The sequence below is a fragment of the Brachycentrus maculatus genome, unplaced genomic scaffold (genome assembly GCF_059751285.1).
Source record: "Brachycentrus maculatus isolate JH-2025_06_01 unplaced genomic scaffold, ASM5975128v1 h1tg000028l, whole genome shotgun sequence".
Taxonomy (NCBI): Eukaryota; Metazoa; Arthropoda; class Insecta; order Trichoptera; family Brachycentridae; genus Brachycentrus; species Brachycentrus maculatus.
The window spans coordinates 487,365-507,980 of NW_028280782.1; the positions used below are offsets into that span (position 1 = coordinate 487,365).

The 20,616-nt window shown below is 31.4% G+C and overlaps 2 protein-coding genes across 2 annotated transcripts; both read left to right on the forward strand.

Moving 5' to 3' along the window:
• Nucleotides 1–576: 576 nt before the first annotated feature.
• Nucleotides 577–5,819, forward strand: LOC148312950 (larval cuticle protein 16/17-like). The gene is made up of 3 exons (XM_088271102.1): nucleotides 577–631; nucleotides 2,158–2,276; nucleotides 5,223–5,819. The coding sequence occupies exons 1-3, from the start codon at nucleotides 623–625 to the stop codon at nucleotides 5,434–5,436; spliced, it is 342 nt and encodes a 113-aa protein (XP_088127228.1). The 5' UTR covers nucleotides 577–622; the 3' UTR covers nucleotides 5,437–5,819.
• A 7,672-nt stretch (nucleotides 5,820–13,491) lies between these two features.
• LOC148312951 (larval cuticle protein 16/17-like) lies at nucleotides 13,492–17,701 on the forward strand. Its single transcript, XM_088270765.1, has 3 exons — nucleotides 13,492–13,555; nucleotides 15,265–15,380; nucleotides 17,258–17,701. The coding sequence occupies exons 1-3, from the start codon at nucleotides 13,547–13,549 to the stop codon at nucleotides 17,454–17,456; spliced, it is 324 nt and encodes a 107-aa protein (XP_088126891.1). The 5' UTR covers nucleotides 13,492–13,546; the 3' UTR covers nucleotides 17,457–17,701.
• The last annotated feature ends 2,915 nt before the right edge of the window (nucleotides 17,702–20,616 follow it).

Below are 20,616 nucleotides of genomic sequence, written 5' to 3' on the forward strand. Positions count from 1 at the left end.
ATATTACCTTGTCCCTGAAGCGCAGGAATGATCACCTTTCCTTCATTTAAGTAAAGATCAAGATATACTGCATCAAACAATGCAGTACCCTATGCATCATTATGTGCGGATAAGGGTACGAAGAAGAAGTATAAGTTTTTTAACTATTCTTTCCTCTATCATTCGTTCCCCGTATCCAAACCTTCTCATCAACACATCTTTCATGATTTCATCGTTTTTGTTATCTCAGCCTTGCGTTTTTTCATTATTCCATCGTTCACCCATAAGTATTTTTTAAAGACAATTTAGTACACAGTTTCATCAGTTTACGACCACTGCAATCACTAACAAAATAAAATAAACACATACATATTCCTCTTATGCAAAGTATCGTATGTTTTAGTGACACGTTAAATAAACCAGCATTTTTTTAGTGCGAATAATCAAATGTAATCCTCCAACTCCGTATAATTTGGCAATCAGGCAAAAAAAAGGAAAATTAGCATTCAATTATGAAGATGTCCCTGTTGATATTTGATTAGGTTTTTATGTGAGCCTGATTTTGTGTATAAATACAAGATCCTCTTTTTCCACCATACTGTCTGCCTTCCGTTCATTGGAGAGTGTTGAAAGGATATTTAAAATGAAACTGGTAAATATTTAATCGCTTTTTTGTGTATTTTAATTTAAAAAAATAACTAGTGAATGTTTAGGCTGTGTAAAAATTTTGAATCAAATTTTCAGGCGTTTCTCAGTATGTAAATTTATCCCTGTTTGGATCTTGCATTCAGACAAAAGGGTCTCAGCTAAATAAAAGTTTTCTAAATCCAATCAAAGATGGTTTTCGTGAACACATACGTACTGTATATTTTTAATATTAAAATCAAAGACTGATTTTTAGGGTCTGCTAAATTGTGTACACTTGGGTCTCTTTTTATGCGATAGATACGTTCCACAGGGAGTCGCATAAAAAATCGCATAAAAAATACTTGAAATACATTATTGATGATAGATTCCATTATTTTTATAAATCAATACGATAGAATGTACCAAAAATTGTATAAAAAAGATTAGAAAAATCATAAAAATAAAAACACAAGAGCTTTTTCCTTAATTAAATTTCCACATATGGGAATTTGTTTTTCAGATACATCCTCAATCCAAATTACAAGTGCTTTTTCTGTTTTTTCCAATAAAGTATCTCTTGAATACGATGTAAGATTTGAGCGATTTTATGCGAATTCGCATAAAAAAAGACTTGAACTACATACAAAAATAAGGGATAGGTTCCATTACATTTGGAAATCGCATAACTTGAGTTGTGTTGTTGTCAATCATGGGTAGAATGGTGTATTAATACGCGTGTGAAGTTATCACTACCCAGTCTTAGACAAGTCAATAGGCTTGTTAATATCGAGATTTCCATATTCTTCTTCATGTTTGTTAAAAAATGTTATATTTCTCCTAAGTATCACACTCAAAGTGTTGTGAAGATAAAAAACAAAAATTTGTTTATTGACTTGGCGTTTAATTTGTAGAACTCCATTTTAATTTATGTATTTATTTTAAATCAAACACAGATTTTTTGAGTCTACTGAGTTGTATTTTATTAACAAAAAACACATAAAAAATTATATTGTGAAAATTGTTTCGCCTTGTTAGGGCAATAATGCCCTAACAAGGCGAAACAATTGTCACAATATAATTTTTTATGTGTTTTTTGTTAATAAAATACAACTCAGTAGACTCAAAAAATCTGTGTTTGATTTAAAATAAATACATAAAACAAAAATTTGCTTAATTTTTTTTGTTGATTACACATATAGAGATTTACAGAGTAATTTACATTGAAAATAACTGAAAACAATTATTCTACATTTATTCTTAAAACCTTTTGGTTACCTAATAGTGCATAGTTCAGAAACAAAATCTAAATTCAAGATTCGAATTATATACTTTGTCGTTGAAAAACGTATTTAAATATGTTTTAATATGATATATTAAGATTGGTATCAGGACTCCGTTGTGTATAGTTAAACTTGCCATTTCTATGTTACAAAATACTTCATTATCAATAACCAGCAGTCTTAAAATTCCAGAAATCATAACAACAACAAAAAAATCAAATTAAAATATAACAAAGATGAAAATATTAAAATGTTTTGTTTTAATTTTTAGACAATTTTCTTCTTCTTCGTGGCTATTGCCTTCGTGTCAGCCGGACCAGTTCCCGAAGAACCTCCTAAGATCCTGAGGTCATCCTTCGATCTGGATCCTGCAGGAGCGTACAAATTTGGGTAAGAATACAGGATTTAAGTTCAGGGTAATATTTATTCAATGTAACCCTGGACTGGTGCTTGAAGCGGAGGGCTGGTCACCTTTCCTTCATGTGTTAACGATCGAGATAATACTGCGTTTATTTTACGCAGTGCCCTATGCACCAACGGGTGTGGATAAGAGTTTTACTTCACTTAAATATTATATTCAAATTTGGTAGTTAAAGTTTAGTATCAAAATATGATATACTTAAATCTATTAGATATTTATTATCACAATATTTATAACATGTGAATTAAGTAACTGGTCAAAGTATTAGCTAGATAAAAATTAAAAATCACGTTTTCAGGCGTTTCCCAGTGTGTAAATATAATCCTGGTTCGGATCTTGCATACAAATAAAAAGGGTCTCTGCTAAATAAAAGCTTTCTAAATCCAATTATAGATGGCTGTTGTAAACCCAGTCATGAAACGTCATGAAGTTGGTACAAAAATCCGTTTTTATACTAATTATAATACACTACTTAAATTATTTTTCTTAGAAAAAATACATAAAATCAACCCCTGTCTTTTTGTGTGTATGACAGAATTAACTCACTCATTTCAACAACGACATAAATAAAAAACTTGATTTTTCAGGAAATTAAAGTTTTCAAATTTAAAAAATATAACGAAATCAAGCAACTTACTGAACTTTTTACTATGCAACAGATCTTTTTAAGTAAAACCTGAAAGTTTTTTCTCCATTTGATAAATATTAAGTTTATTTAAAAAAAATTATTAAACATTACCTTGTCTTCAAAATGCAAAAACAACACATTCTGCCTTGTAGCGGGTAAATATTAAGTTAAAATTATGCCGCTTTTGCTGGGATATAGTACATTTTCTGGGCATTCCGAAAATATGCAAAACTGAAAATTGACGATTTTTGATATATGTAGTAGTTGTAGTAGCCAGTCTGATGATGTCGGTGACGATGAAATGTGGTCACTGTTCAAATAAAATAAATGCTGAAAAAGACTTAAAACTTTTGTGTTTATTATATATATGCAGTTCCACCAAGAAATGTCAGTACAAACAATTTATAAAAATATTATTGAACGCGTGTGTCCATTCAATTTAAATTATTTGCAATCTAGTATAATAAATGGAGCCTTGAAAAGATGTTAGGTGAGTTTCTATCTGATAAAAGATGATACTTCAATGCTGATTTTTGAAATGATATTAATTTAATTTGACCCCTCTGATACTAATAATAAATAATTACAGATACGTACTTATTGTTATATACTGTTGAAAAAAAACAAAAAGGTAAAAAAAGATGAAATTAATTCACACAAAAAAATTAACTGTTTTAATGATAAATGACGCAAATAATATCAAAGGAAAAATTGTGAATTATTTAAAAAAATTGGAATCCAAAACAAACCTTAATTCTAATAATAATTTGATTGTAATATTATTTATTATTGTTTCAAAAGTCTTCACCTTTGTTTTCCATTTTTCCTTTATTTTCAAACTCCACCCTCTTGACTAACCCCCCCTCCCCCTAACTTACCCCTCTACTTATTTATAGAACAGTTTATTATTTACTAGTTTACATTTAGACCTGAAGATGGAAGTTTAGCTTCTTAAACTGGTAGTCATAAATAAACTAAAGTGGTATACAAAAGTATTTTCTTGAATAATTTTGAATAATATCACATCCTCGCACTAAGTGTGTCCGAATCATTGGTCACAATAGATTTAAAGAAATAGTGGAATTTACTAAGTAAAAGTTAAATACATTTTTAAAAAAAATCCACCTAGCATGGCTTTAATGTGACGCGTTTTAAATATATTTTATTGCGTCATGTTAAAAAATAATTGAAATAAATCAATTATCACATCAAATATATTCACCCGTTTAACCTTTATTTTCAAATAAAATATAATTTATACACAATTTGATAATGTGTTTGTATAAATTTACATCAAATGAGAATTACGTGTTACCTAATATTTACAATATTTCCATAAAGTAGACAAACAAAAAATGTTATTTACAAAAAAAAAAACACATACAAATATGTTGGCACTCCTTTGATTTGTTTTTCACAGAAATTCTTTACATTAAAATATTTATCGATATGCACAAATAACAAATAAATTTTCAATTTATAAACTTCATTTTGACATTTCAATAAAATTGAAGAAGAATATGGAAGTCTGGGTATTTACAGGGCTTACAACCGTCATAGGCTAGGATAAGTGATCACGTTACACATGTGTAACATTCACCATTCTACGATAACCAAACTACTTATTTTTTTGGAACTTCTTGGTATATTGATCAAACTCGTAACACAGTATGTGCTAGTTCACTACAGCCATCTATGTTGGAATGAGGAAAGCTCTAATTAAGCAGAGACTATTTTCATTCGTGTGTGAGGTCCGAATCCTAGATTATATTCACACACTTGAGAAACGTTTGAAAACACTAAATTGTTCTTCACAAATCTGTATTATCTCCAATTTGGAGTATTTTTTTCAGAAAATGTAAAAAATAACGTTGAACAAGTATTTGGAAAGAATAATAATGTCATAACTTTATTTATAACTGACATTGTGAATTTGATTTATTAGGATATCTGCCTACCTCTGTAGTAAAACGAGGTGATGGTTAGTTAGTTTAGTTGGTTATTCATTTTTTTTATTTATTATTTCTTTTTTTACAATACTGTAATATAATTTTTTACAATATTATAATTTTTCGATGAACGCCTCACTAAGCATAGCCCGTGACGAGACGTTCATTTACTTTATTTTAAAAAATATAAGAGAATATATCGTTTCATGTTTTCATCCTAATATGTTTATAATAAACACCCACGGTGACATAACGCAGCCCCGTTCAACACCTTTAGATTTGCCAAACCAATATTAAAAATGAGCCACGTACCTTAATGCACGTATGTTTTTTTCTAGATTTGAAACAGAGAACAAGATCCTTCGCGATGAGACAGGAGAACTGAAGGTTGTGAAGAACGAAGAAGGAAAGGACGAACAAGTGGTTGTAGTGAAGGGATCTTACTCTTACACTGATCCCGAGGGCAAACTCATCAACCTGGTATACTTTGCTGACGAGACTGGCTTCCACGCTGATGGCGAACACATCCCTGTAGCTCCCCAAATCAAGTGAACAATGAAATACCAAACCACCCCTAACCAGGACCTTCGAATCAGCTGACGAAGGTGTCCTACCACCCGAGGAAGGCTTCTGATATGGCTCTTATTACGTTTACAAAGAACTCTCAATGATATGGCTTAGAAAATGGATACTCGATACAAAAAAAAACTCTTCACGGCTTGACTTAATGGTACAAGAAAAAAATTTAAATAATTTATTTAAATAAAAAAACCTTAAACAATATCTGTTTCCGTTATTTCCTCTTTCTATGCTAAAATAGAAACAAATTTCCACGCATCATAAATATCATTATATTTTATTCCGTTTTTTTTTCTTAATATTCGACACTTTTTACAAAGCTATATAAGTAAATAAATTATTTTTTACAAAAAAAACTTCTGCTTGTTTTATTCGATGTGCAATGGTATCTAACCAAGTGTTTACACCTATAGTGCAGTGCTTAGGGCTTTAGGTTACTATGCTAAAGGTCCTGGGTTCGATTCCCTTCATGTATAACGATCAAGATAACATTTGAACGCGAATACAGTTGGAAATACATAGGAGCAGAGGAAGACTGAGGAAATCTTTGAGGAGACAGGTCAGAGGTCGCAATAATCGACGGGTATGTATGAGTATGAGGAGATGCAAGAAGATGCGAAGACTGGTTGCAAAGACAGATTGGTATGGCTCTCTGCCTACCGCTGCGGGGTAGCGGCGTGACGATTAGCTACATGATGAGCTTGTTAGTAAGTTTGACAACAAAAATTTAGGTTAACAGATAGATAAAACTAAAAATAAGATTGAAAGTAGGTACATAGTTAGTGTCAAATAATGACTCAAATACCCTACTCGTCTTATTGTGCCGTTAAGAAAGACTTCGTAATGTAACAATGACAGATCGGTAGGCATATTTTGCGTAATTGCGCCAACCCGCCGGAGGCTGTATTACAGCGGGTAATACATATCACAACTGTCCACTGAGCAATGCGTAATGCACGAACCATGTTTGCTCTAGCCCATGGGTGGCCAACATTTTCAGTAGCAGGGCCAGATTTTAGAAATGAAATTTCTTAAAAAAATAATAATATTATTATTCAAAGCAAACAAGACACACATATATATATATATATATATATATATATATATATATATATATATATATATATATGTATATATATATATATATATATATATATATATATATATATATATATATATATATATATATATATATATATATATATATATATATATATTAATTTCCATGAAAAAATAGTTTGTAGTCCATTCTTCTCAGTTCTTCTGTTACTCTCTTCTTTAGTCTAACGTCCTTACTACTTGACGCCATTATGAGTCTTGAAATTGTCAGGATAGTGAAATACCCGCCGTACTATCGTGCGTAGTTCGTATCATATATGGGATATGATACGAACTACGCACGATAGAGTCTTTATTTGGTGGTTTTGTGTATACTAAAGGAAAAAAAGGTGAGATTCGCCGTGGGTTGGCCACCCTTGCTCTAGCCCATAGATCGACAAAGTGTGGCAAATGCACATTGACCTTTCAAGTGCGGCTCCGGTATAAATAACCGCGGAAATACTCTTCACTTTACGTATTCATGCGAACAATCTTTTTGGAGTATGAACCTTATTAAAAGCAATGTGATAAATTGCCTTTTTGACGAGAACCTGGAAACGTGCTAAAAATAATGACTTATAAACCTGACTTGATCAACTTTCAAAGGAGATGCAAGGACATTGCTAGCAATAAGTACCGTTCCTATGGATACATTACTTTCTAAAGTTTATAATGAATCCTTACTATGTTTAAAATCAAGTTTTATTTAGAGTAATTTAACCCTTACCGGTCCAATGTCAAATCTCATTCAACATTTTTTTCATCATTAATATTATTCAGTTAAAATGCAACCTCACATTTTTTCACTTATATCTATTAAAACAGTGTGTGGAACAGATAACAAATAAGTTTCGCCCATTGAATATAAAAAAAAATTAGGAACTTGTGGAGCAGGTTGGTGATTTGGTATATTTTGAAAGTTATTTTCTAGGGATGGAAATATTAATAATGATATAGAAAGGAGGCTGAATGCTGGGAACAGCGTGAAAGACGCACTGAAATCAGTTATAGTAAATTAAAATCATCAGCGAAACCTAAAATAGCAGTACACAACGGAATGCTGGTTCCAACCCTATGGATTCAAGCTTGGTTGGTAGACTAATATATAGAATATCACGAATCGGGTAGTATGAGTCAAATGTCAATGGATAGGACATATTTCAAGACAGGACCCCACAAAATGGGCCGCTATTTTTTTGCGATGCAGACCTTGGAAGAATAAAAGAAGCGTCGGAAGACCTCAAGAAGATAGTCCGACGATGTAGCAGCTGTGGTGGGTAGAAACTGGCTGCAAACAGCAACCGATTGAAGGGAATGGAAGAGGCCTGTATTCAGCAGTGGAGAACAGAAAGCTAGAGAAGAAGATGAAGAATTGCACATACATATTTTGATTTCAAGAATTTTTTTGATTGTTGTAATGAAGATACATTACACTTCGTTTAATACCATATAACTAATGTATGGAAGTGAAACATGGAGTTGGCAAAAGAAGGATGATAGTAGACTGAATGAATCTCTCAGAAGAATGTGCTACAAAATGATGTATAATAGATGTTCGAATAGTGAAATAAGGAAGGAATGCAAAACTGAGACAAGCATTATCGATAAAATTAAGAAAGGTGTGTCGAGATGGTTTGGACATGTTGGACGAATGAGTGAGAAAAGAACGGTAAAACAAATTTATGAGGCAAATGTAATTGGAAAAAGGAGCAAAGAAAGACCGAGAAAAACTTGGCACGATCAAGTATGCCAAATACTTGAAAGTGGTCAGGTTAGGAGTCGAAACAATCGGTGGGTATGTGGAAGAGGCGAAGAATGTTTGCAAGGACAGAGTGGTGTGGCGTTCTATCCTCTATGCCTACCCCTGCGGGGAAGCGGCGTGATGGTTAGTCTAATACCATAAGTTTGGCGACCACTGCTCTAGCACATCCTCAAATCGACTCTGTCTTTGCTTTCACAATGTCAATTTCGTAAGGTCATATGTCAAATAGAAGGCGGTGGACCAGACGGGCTGGGTATCTATCTATCGGCTCGCGGGGTCATGCGGCTTATCCGAATACTCAAAGATTGCCTTGAGATCCAGTTGTTAAACGTGTACACGACTGTCGCTCTGATCACCTAGCTACTGCGTGAACTATCCACATATGAAAATTGTCGTATAACCTGTCGTTTCGTGAATCCTTCCACGGGGTGACGTCAGGAACTGGAGGATTCACTGCTCATGATGAGGCCTTTCGACGATGACACCATCCGTATAAATAAAAAGTTAAATGTCGTTCGATCAAAATTTTCTATCTCCGAATGTTATTTATTCAACGATTTATTTAAACTTTTTACACAATGTTAAATTTGAATACTCGGGTACTTTGGGTATTTTAGTATATTATACAGACACATAAACTATTAAATCATTCACAGGTAAAAAAACAAACAATAAACACTGAGTGCAAGTCTTTTTCCAAGAACAAAAGCTTAGTCTATTTTTTGGAGAGGAACAGCGTAACAAGTACTTATATTATTTTGAGAAATAAAAATACTTTGTTTTTTGATCCACTCACAGTTTTACTAACAACCAACTAGTTTCGGCAACTTCCTGTTGCCCTCTTCAGGGCTTAATTTATGACTGAAGAGGGCAACAGGTTGTTGCCGAAACTAGTTGGTTATTAATAAAAATGTATGTGGATCAAAAACAAAGTATTTTTATTTCTCAAAATAATATATCAATATGATCTACAAAGTTAATGCTTTCGATTTTCAAAATATAACAAGTGCTTATAAGGATAAAATTGTAAATGAAAACACTTGTTTTTACCACTTGAGTTATATTTATTTTAACTACTAGTTTCTGACGTTAAAATAAATATAACTGAAGTGGTATCAAACAAGTGTTTTCAATCACAATTTCATGATGTCTTACCACAAAGTGAATGCCGAAACAATAAAATAAAATGGTTAAAGCTATGTTAAAAGTAGAAATGTCTAGTTAACGAAGTAGATGATGATATTTTACTGTAACTTTAATTATATATGTATATATAAATATATAAATATTTATTACATATCAATATTATATGTGTACATACATGTTTTATTTACGAACGCATTTATTTCACTATTAATCGTTTAAAATGCAATGATTTTTCCACTCATCTTTCCACCTTCTTCGAATATATGGCGTTTTATGTCTTCAAAAGTATTTAATTCAATATGTTCCTTTTCATCGCAGGAAAACATGAATGTTAGCAGTAAAAAGTGCGTAATAAAATAAGAACATTACTGCAAATATTTACTGCCTCGCGATCCGACCAGCCTTGCTGTATTTTTCATAAGGATAGGAATTTAATCACTTAATGCTGTCCTAAATTTGTCGCGATGTCCTTTTAAAAAAAGGTTTTAAAATCTTTTATTATTTTTTCTAGTGACTGATAGTGAATTCATACACTGATTTTTAGAGTCAATTAAGTTTTATTTTATTGTTTAAAAATTTACATTTTTTTTATATATTGTTTCGCCTGGTTATGGTATTTTCAAACGAATATTTTTCATTACAACAGTCCAGGGTAATATTTAATAAATATTGGAGTGTAAAATCACTTCTATTTTCACCCTCTACCTGGAAATAGAACCCAGAAACTCCATCACGGTAGCTAAACGCACTAACCATTACATCACGGAGGTGGATAATTAGTTAGCTAATAAAAAATATTATTTTATTCTCTTAATACATCAAACCAAATGACATATCGCTCACTCCTTTCAAGAACGTCATAAATCAAAAATCGACAATTTTCAGTTGTGCATGTTTTGGAAATGCCCATAAAATGTTCTATATTACAGCAAAAGCGGAATATTTTTAACTTAATATTTACCCGCTACAGGGCAGAAAGAGTTGTTTTTGCATTTTGAAGAAAATGTATTGTTTAAGTTTTTTTTTAATAAACTAAATATTTTTTAAATCGAGTAAAAACCTGCAGGTTTTACCTAAAAAGATCTGTTGCACAGTAAAAAGATTAAAAAGTGGTTTGATATTAATTTTTAATACATTGTATTATATTTTTAAACCTTAAAAACGTTCTCCTGAAAAATCAATTTTTTTGATTTATGTCACGTTCTTGAAAGGAGTGAGCGATATATCAGCTGTTTATATTGCAGAATGGTCGCGATTGCTTTTGAAAGAATTTGCTAAGTTAAAAATCAGTGTTTTAACTTCGTTCAGGAATACGAGTATGTGATTGATGATAATGGGTTTAATTTTGTTAACCCTCTCGTACATAGGTTTTAAAAAATAATTATAAATTATTTCATGGTGTGTAATTTATGTACGTAATTTATGTAGAAACAATAATTTTTTAAACGTATTTAATTATTAGGAATTTCAGAAGGGCCTCATGTGTAACTTGCTTGTATTTGAGGGTTTTTTTTTGTATAAATGTAAGACTGTAACAATGAAATTTTAATCCACATTTAACCTGATGATGGAATGATTATTCCGAAGCCGGTAGTCAAGAAGTAGTGTTTTTTAAAGTGGTATTATACAAGGTGAACGATGAATGAAAAGGAGAGAGTTATATTACCATACCACAAAGTTAACAATGCTTTTAATATACAAAATATATGACAATTTTATTAATCATTACCATATTTTTTTTTATAATTTTTTTTGTAAATAAAAATAAGACTTCGCACTGGCAAAAACATCCTCTCACTAGGTTACTGCCAAATAAATATTAATAAAAAATAAAATAAAACTAAAATATTCTCAATATTATAAATAATTAAAGCAATTTTTAAATTTCGGTCATTTTTACATGAATGTTTTTTTGTTATACAAATATGTTAGTAATATTAGTATATAAACACTCACCGAGATTTTCATGTCTACCGGTTTAACGGGTAGTATTGTTTGCATGCTGTTGTAGTGATTGTTTTGATGAAGAGACGGGTACTTTTCGAAACCTGTAGCATAAAAATCTCGGTGAGTTGTTAAATACTTATATTACTTACATTTTTGTAAAAACAATATAAAAGTAAATGTTTAATATTTTTGAGACTTCATATGAGGGTTTTATGTAGGAAAGGGTTAAACGCTAGCGGGCGTGTATATAATAACATACCATGTAAATAATACGTAACTCAGAAGCTTCTATAGTTTTAGCGAGTATCGCTGTAAGGTTTTTCTTTTTTAAATTGGTATCGAAAAAAGATGTTGCAAGTGATTTCTTGTTGTCTTTTTATTTTGACATTTATGCCAGAGAGTCACGGAGGTGAACTTTATTTCTAGCAAATCGAATATTATGCATGTTTTTTTTATTTTTTTTTATTATTTTTAGATGGGAATTGCATACATTATTTACCTTGCTTATAATAAACAAGATTTATAGATCATTCAGTGGATTTTTGTTTCTTCTAACTAATTCAATATGTTTTCATTTGAATCTATGTTAGGAACAGGAGGGATAATCTAGTGTGGGCCAATCAGGAACTTGTCAGCATTTGCTCATTGCTGGGAGGAAACCACGTTGCACTCCTCAGGAGAAGGCGGACTGTTGACTGTCGTCAGGAGACCTTCCGTTCCACTAGAAGAGGGTTTGGCATTTTGTGTCCTAGCTTTGTTTATGTTACCAATGTCCTTCACAATGTTCATCATGTACATATTATGCATGTTGATACCATTTCTAAGATATTGATAAGAATTTAAAGAATGAATTGTTTTCAGAAGGTAAAACTAACTAGCTAAGGAGAATATCTGGCAAGGGTCTACGAGATATGCGAGAAATATGCGAGATCAGAGATGTCGTTAGGTTGGGAAGGCAACGAAGGAGACAGTGATATGCGGGTGTGAGGAAAATGGAAGCATCCAGACCCCCCCACATTACACTGCATGGCCAACCCGAAGGGAGCCAAAGAGATTGATTGACAGCTGGGAATCGATATCGCTGGAGGCATTATCTTATTATATCCCAATACAAGAAACAGGTCACGAAGCCTTTACTAAGAAGAAAAAGAAAAAGAACTATCTATCACTGCAGGGGTAGACTAAGAGAATAGAACGCCACACCGATCTATATTTGCAAACAATCTTCGCCTCTTTCAGTTCACGCATCTCTTTTATATACATACATATATACACGCAGATTATTCCGACTCCTGACCCAACCACATTCAAGTAGTTGAAATACTCGATCATTTCATGTTTTTTCATCGGTTTTCCATCGGTTTTCTATTACCAACCACATTTGCCTCATAAATTTGTTTAACTGTCCTTTCTTCACTCATTTCTTTATCCTAAGGTGTGTCAGTAAATAATATATTTAACAAAATTCTGTACAGTAACGTACCCGTACAAGTGAAACTTCTTAAAAAATAATAATAATGAGATTTTATGCGTGTGTGTGTGTAAAAGAGAGAGAGAGAGAGAGAAAATAAAAGAAATACAATTTTACAAAATTTGTGAAAAAGTTTCGTTTATTCAATATTTTCATGATTGTATTAATGTAGGCAGAAAATGTAGAACATCACAGCAACCTGTCTTTGAAAACATTCTTCGCCTTTTTCACATTCATGCTTCTCCTCATACATATTTAGATGGAGACAATTTTAATTTTAATTTAAGCAAACTTTGGAGAATCGTATCTCTGGTGCTAATATTACAAATATTTCGACGCGAATCAATAGCATTCCGGCCATTTTCCATTGTACATGCATCATAATACTCGTTTTTCTAAAATAATTTACCAAAGGTCGACATATCAAATGGTCCTCTCGCTGTGGCCGACGGTTTTTGATGAAGATTATATTGAATTTGTGCAAATGTCAAAGCAGGTGAGAAAGAAACACAAAAAACAGATATGGGATGAGTCGTGAAGGCGGAATACTTGTTTTCGGCTGACGTTAGATGTGTATAAAAGAGAATCTCTCGATCGGTCCTGCATCAGTATCTCCTCTTGCGTCAACATCAGACAACAGACCAACACCAATCATCAACATGAGAGTGGTAAGTCGCGTCATTCATTACCAATCCGCTTGTGAGGGCTTGTGAAAATCGTTCACCCCTAAATTCTAAGAATAACCCTTTAAAAATAACAATAAATATATTGCTATTATAATGATGAAATTATTAAGAAAAGCAATCTTTTTTGTTACAAATTCAGTATTTTATTTGAACGTCTATTTTCAGAAGCTACCTATGCTTCCATCTACGGGTTTGAATATAAGCTTGAATATTTTTTTTTCATAATGAGAAATATTTGTTTTTTTTTTATTATTATTTACAAAAATACTTGATTTTCATAATATTTCTGTGAGCCTAGGTGGCTCATTATTAGAAATAGGTATCAAATTGTGGTAGAGCGGGTTCAAACCGAAAAGTGACTTAAAAGTCCGCGACACTAACCACGGGACCAAAACCTTCAATTCTAAAATGTTTGTCATAATTTATAAACTATTACAATTCAACAGTTAAAATCCAAGAAAGAAAATTGATATTTCTTGATTCACCCAAAGAAATAAAATTATCAAAAAGTTAACATTTTAATTATTCATTCGTTACCACTTCACTTGTATGTGAAATTCATTCGCCCATATAATACAAAAAATAAAATAAAATACAAAAAATAATCGCAGTATGTTAATTTCTTAAATGATTGTCATAATTTATTTTGACAATTAAACAGTTAAAAACCAAGCAGCAAAATGATATTTGCCTTAAATATAAAATTATCAAAAAGTCATGAAATAATGATCATTTAAATTACAATAAAAACTCAGCCATTCATTACCAATTCACTTATATGGGACTGTAAAATTCGTTCTTTTACAGTTTCAAAAATTCCACCTTCTGAAGTCGTGAAAGCTTTCAACATTTCACTCAATCAACTAAATCACTGTACAATGATTAAAGAAAACACTTCGTTTTTTACCACTTGAGTTAAGTTTAACTCAAGTGGTAAAAAACGAAGTGTTTTCTTTAATCATTGTTACATGTCTTACCACAAAGTTAATGCCGAAACAATAAATAAATCACTGTAAATGAAACTGAAATGAAATGAAACGAAACTGTAAATGAACGATCAACTTGGCTGAAGAAATCGTCCAGAACACTGAGGAATTTATTGTTTTGAGACGAATGAGTGATTTAGTTGAATACCAGTAAGGGTCGTTGATTTAAAAGAAAATATCAGATTTATTCAAGCTAAAATAAAAATGTTAAATTTCAAAATTATTCATTGAGTACCTTAAAGAGCGTTTTCATACAGGGAAATTTTGTTTTTTTGTTTAATTTTTCTCAAACTTCTCAGTAATCTCAAATTCCCTGATCCGAGCGACCCGCTGCACGACTAACTTTAAAATTTCTCCAAAATCTCTTTAGATTTGTCATACTAAAGTTTCACTGTACTAAGAGGTTTCAATAGCTATTTATCCAAATTTATTGCACTTTTTGCATGACAATATCAGTTGATCAAAAACAAAATTTACTTCTATGCATCTCAGGATAGTTCTGAATTTTAAGTGATATGTTTAGCCATATATACACTTCTAAACAATTTTGATAGCGATTTAAAGTGTTAGTAATTTAGTAGAGAAATTTATAACTGTTAAATGATGAGGGTGGGATTTAAGGAACGAGGATTCGTTTAATTCCGCATTCTATCGACCTGACAATGTAAATATAAATTTAAACATATTTTTACCATATTTCCATAGGCATTCTTCTTCCTCATCGCCGTGGCCGTGGCCCTTGCTGCTCCAGCAGAGAAGGAACCCCCAAAGATCCTCCGATCTTCCTTTGACCAGGACCCCGCAGGACCCTACCAGTTCGCGTGAGTACCAACCCTTTCATCTCTTATAATTTTAATAAGTGAAATTAAAATGTTGTAATTTTTCTTAAATATATTCTAAAACCTATGGCAGAATTGAGTCAATTCATAGACCGATGAGTTGGATGTCCGTGACAATTATAAAAGGCCGCAACTGGACTGAATTATCAATATTTATCTGTACATATTTCATTGGTTTAAGATTTTTCTAATATGTATGCTAAAATAATATTAATTCAATTAATATTACCCAAAAAGCACAAGACTGATCTCGTGTAATTTACGATCAAGTAAAGACTGCATCATTCTGATACAGTGCTACAATTGTAAATACCTTTGAGTGGGAATAAGTGATAAATTAACAGTTTTGATCTAACCATCATTTAACTGTAAAGAAAACATATCAAGCCACTCAAGTAAAATAGCATCTTTAATTTATTATTAGATTAAAACCAATATTTTTAGCTTTTCCACTTTTTTATTTGACCAGCGACCGGGTTTCGTCGTTACCGACATCATCAGACTGGTTCACCAGTCTGATGATGTCGGTAACGACGAAACCCGGTCGCTGGTCAAATAAAAAAGTGGAAAAGCTAAAAATATTGGTTTTAATCTAATAATAAATTAAAAATGCAATTCCATCACGAAGTGTCAGTGGATAATATAAATCTATTAAAATAGCATCTTGTAGTATATATTATTTTATATATTTAAAAATAAATTCAATTTGATAAAAAAGAAACAGAATATTTTCATTCATAAGAATGTGTCTAGGTGGTGTGAAATTGTCTCGTCCTCAAAGTTTTCACTGTCGATGCCCATTCTCTAATTAGTAAACATTCTTATTTCATCGTCACTTTCACTACTTTGAGTATAAAAATCACTTTCATTATCACTATTCAATAAATTTAACATTGTAAGGGCAAAAACTATTGTTTTTGCCCTATTTTGTTGCTCTATTTTCACAAAAAAAGTTAAATTAGTTTATTTGTGAATATTTTTGAAGTATCGGACCTTTGAAAACGCACAGCTCTCCCAGCTTGTTTTTTTTGAACGAAGATTAGGTCACAATAAATAAAATTGATTTTAAAATATTAAAAAAATATATATCTCCAAATTATTTTGACCGCGTGCCTTCATGACGAATATATTAATAAATTGTACACTCTAATTAAAAAAAAAATGCTTTCCCGAGATTCCAAACAAATAAATTAAATGTTTATGTTTGTGGAGGTTTTCAGTGAAAATCAGTTCTTAATTTACATATTATGGACTAATAAAGAGATACATGTATTTGAAATGTCATATTTGGATATTTTCAGCGAAATTGTGTGCTTTCCTTCTTCTAGTTCAAAGTTGAACACATCCAATCCACATGGATTTTTTCAGCAATATTTTCATGTGTGTAAATAATTTAACGTGAAAATACTGAAAGCTGTCAACACACATAGATGTTTCTATTATATTATTTTTATATATAGAAAAAAGTTCTCCAAAAAATATTGTATTGATCTTTTAGGTCGGGTGTCTTCAGCTAATAAAAAATTAACTATTACTGAAGTAGCATTTATCAAAAAGTCAAATTTCGCAAAATGAGAGTAAGATGGTTTCTATATTTTCTTCTTCTTCATCATGAGTCCTCTGTCCTCAACTGCTGGATAAAGGCTACACACACTCTTCCGTATCTTTCTATTTCATTCGGTCGATTGCTGCTTGAAATCAGTTTCTACCCCCACAGCAGCCAAGAGGACTTCCGACGCCTTTTTTGTCTTCTTTAAAAATTTTGAGGTTCACCTTGTGGGGTCCTGTCTTGCAAGATGTTGGTTTCTGCATGACATGGTCAAATTGTTTGTTTAAACATGCGTGTTTTTTTCTAACAGGTTTGAGACCGAAAATGAGATCGTCCGCGATGAGACCGGAGAACTGAGGGAAATCAAGAACGAGGAAGGCAAACCGGAGCAAGTCATCGTCGTCAAGGGATCATACTCCTACAAGGATCCCCTGGGAACCCCCATCACCGTCACCTTCTACGCTGACGAGACAGGCTTCCACGCTTCAGGAGCTCACATTCCTCAATAAGCCAGCCCTTCCAACCACAAGGACACCATAAGGATACCATGAGATTAGACCTGCGGAATACCTGACTCCAAGTCACTACCTCCGCAATCCTTCCGAACACTGCCATAAATAATTTAATAATTAATTCAATTATTATCAATTATTGTGACTCGCTTTGTCTTCGTCTTAAACAACGTGATTTTGTTTTCGATGGAATCAGAGATTTTGTACATTATTATTTAATGAATAAATAGTCAATAATATAACGATTTGAATTATTTACAACATTTTGAGTGCGTCCAAATACTTGTTCACAAATCTGGATTATCTCCAATTCTAGGAGTTTTTTTTCAAATTATTTTTTGACATTTCAACATAGATGAAGAAGAATATGGAAGTCTGGGCATTAACGGAGCTTACGACCGTCATAGGCAAGTTTACGTGATCACTTACACAAGTGTAAAATTCACAAATTCTACCCATGATTGACAACTACACTACTCAAATTATTGGAACTTCTTTATGTTTGGTTCAATTTCGAAACATAGTTCTCACATCACTAGAATTCACTACGGATATCTATTGGTGAGATGAAAAAAGCTTTTTACTGAGCAGAAACTCTTTCATTTATATGTGAGGTCCGAACACTGGATTATAATCACATACATGAGAAACGCTAGAAAATATTTATTTCATTTTATTGTTTTAGCTTATAATTGTATTATTTAGTAATTGACAGACACTCTGATATATTTTGCAGTCGATTAGTAATTTTAGACCTCATGAACAGAGTTATTAGAGATGTTTTTACGATGTGGATGTGCTTCTGGAAACCACTATTCTATGCCTTCTAGATATCACTGCAGTAACTCTTCCATAAGTTTTGGAAAATTCACTTTTCTGTAAGGTATGGATTAGATTCTACCGATTGCATTCACAGGAGTAATTGGCGGCAAATGTGCTGCAAAACAATGTATGATAGATGTTTGAATGATGAAATAAGGGAAGAATGCAAGGCTGAGATAAGCATTATCGATCAAATTAACAAAAGGTATATTGAGATGGCTTGGACATGTGGAACAAATGACTGAGGAAAGAATGGTTAAACAAATTTATGAGGCTACGAAATGAAGATCGTAGTTTAAGAAGAAACATGGTGAGAGGTGTCGCATTTTCTACCATATAATTGGTCCATTGAATTCAATGGACCAATTATAAAATATTATATATATATATAATATTAATAATAATATATAATATTAATATTATATATTATTATTATATTTTTCTATAAAATTTTATAGAAAAAAATACATATTTGTAAAAAATATCGTAGATTCAAATCGTAGATCCACATGCGGTGTTAGAAAATGATGCGGAATGCATCAAAACACATCGCTCACTCCTTTCAAGAACGTCATAAATCAAAAATCGTAAATTTTCAGTTGTGCATGTTTTCGGAATGCCCAGAAAATGTACTATATCCCAGCAAAAGAGGCATATTTTTAACATAATATTTACCCGCTACAGGGTAGAAAGTGTTATTTTTGCATTTTGAAGAAAAGGTATTTTTTAATTATTTTTTTTCAACACACTCAATATTTTTCAAATGCAGAAAAACCTTCAGGTTTTACCTAAGAAGATCTGTTGCATAGTAAAAAGTTCAATAAGTGGTTTGATACTTATTTTCAATACATTGTATTATATTTTTAAACTTTAAAAACGTTCTCCTCAAAAATCAAGTTTTTTGATTTATGACGTTCTTGAAAGGAGTGAGCGACATGTCACTATTGTGAAAATCTAGTGATTTTAAGAAATAGTGGTATTTACTAAATAAAACTTAAATTAGAAAAAGTATATATTTTAGCATTCAACAATTTTTGATAAATCTCTTTTGAAAATTACATTTCAATATAAATGATTATGTTTATATATGTATACACATATCGGTAGTGTAATGGCAAAGGGGTATATCTGTCTCAGACCAAATTTTACAGGAGAGCAAAATCAAACTAGTGAAATTAAATTACTCATTTGTTTTATGTATTTTTATATCTACATATCTCAATAAAACTAAATAAGTATTGCAACTACAGCACTATCCTTTTGCCAGATTATGGAATACACTATTTTAGACATTTTGTGGAACAAACACACAAAATGAAAAATTTGACAGATATACCCCCTTGCCTTTACACATTAAATACAGTAATTTTTGATGAGGAATTATTTTTATAATTACATATATTATGCTTTAAAAAAAAACACACACACACACATTTATTCGTGCTTATCTAAATCTTTCGTGAACTATTGAATTTTGCGTTCATATTTTTTTTATAAATGGGCATACTTTCTACCATATTATTTTCCATTGAATCAACTATTCGAAGACGAGCCACACAAAAAAATGTTGACGACCCTCAACTCTGACGCAAATGTAGGTAAGTTATTATCGATATATGTATGTATATGGAGTGTAAACGAATTATAATATCAGCACTACTTAATAAATATCTGAAAACGAGTTTGAGATGCTGTGAAGGCTATCTCCTATAATGAATGAATGGTCATCAAAACAAAATTTAAAAAGTCCCCTTATTGCTTGGTGATTAAAACGCAATATACAGATTGACACAAAATTAATAAATTGATTATTGATTTGGCGTTTAATTTGTAGGACTCCATTTTAATTTATGTATTAATTTTTAAATCAAACACAGATATTTTGAGTCCACTAAGTTGTATTTTACTATAAAAACACAATTGTTTCGCCTAGTTATGGCATTTTCAAAATAATGTTTGTAGCTTTAAATTCGATTAAAAATGCCATAACTAGGCGAAATATTATCACAATATTCATTTTAATGCGTTTTCTTAATAAAATACAACTTAGTAGACTCAAAAAATATGCGTTTCATTTAAAATTGAATAAATTTATTTTAATTTTAAAGACCTGATGATGAAATAATTTTCCGAAACCGGTAGTCACAAATAAGTTTTTTAAAAAATTGGTATTACACAAAGTAAAAAATGTATGGTAAGGAGAGTGTTTTATTACCATAGGTACCACAAAGTTATCAATGCTTTTAATATACAACATAAAAAATACTATATAAATAAAAACAAAATAAATTACTCTGTCACAACTAGACAGCTGCAGTTAACAAACTGATTTAGG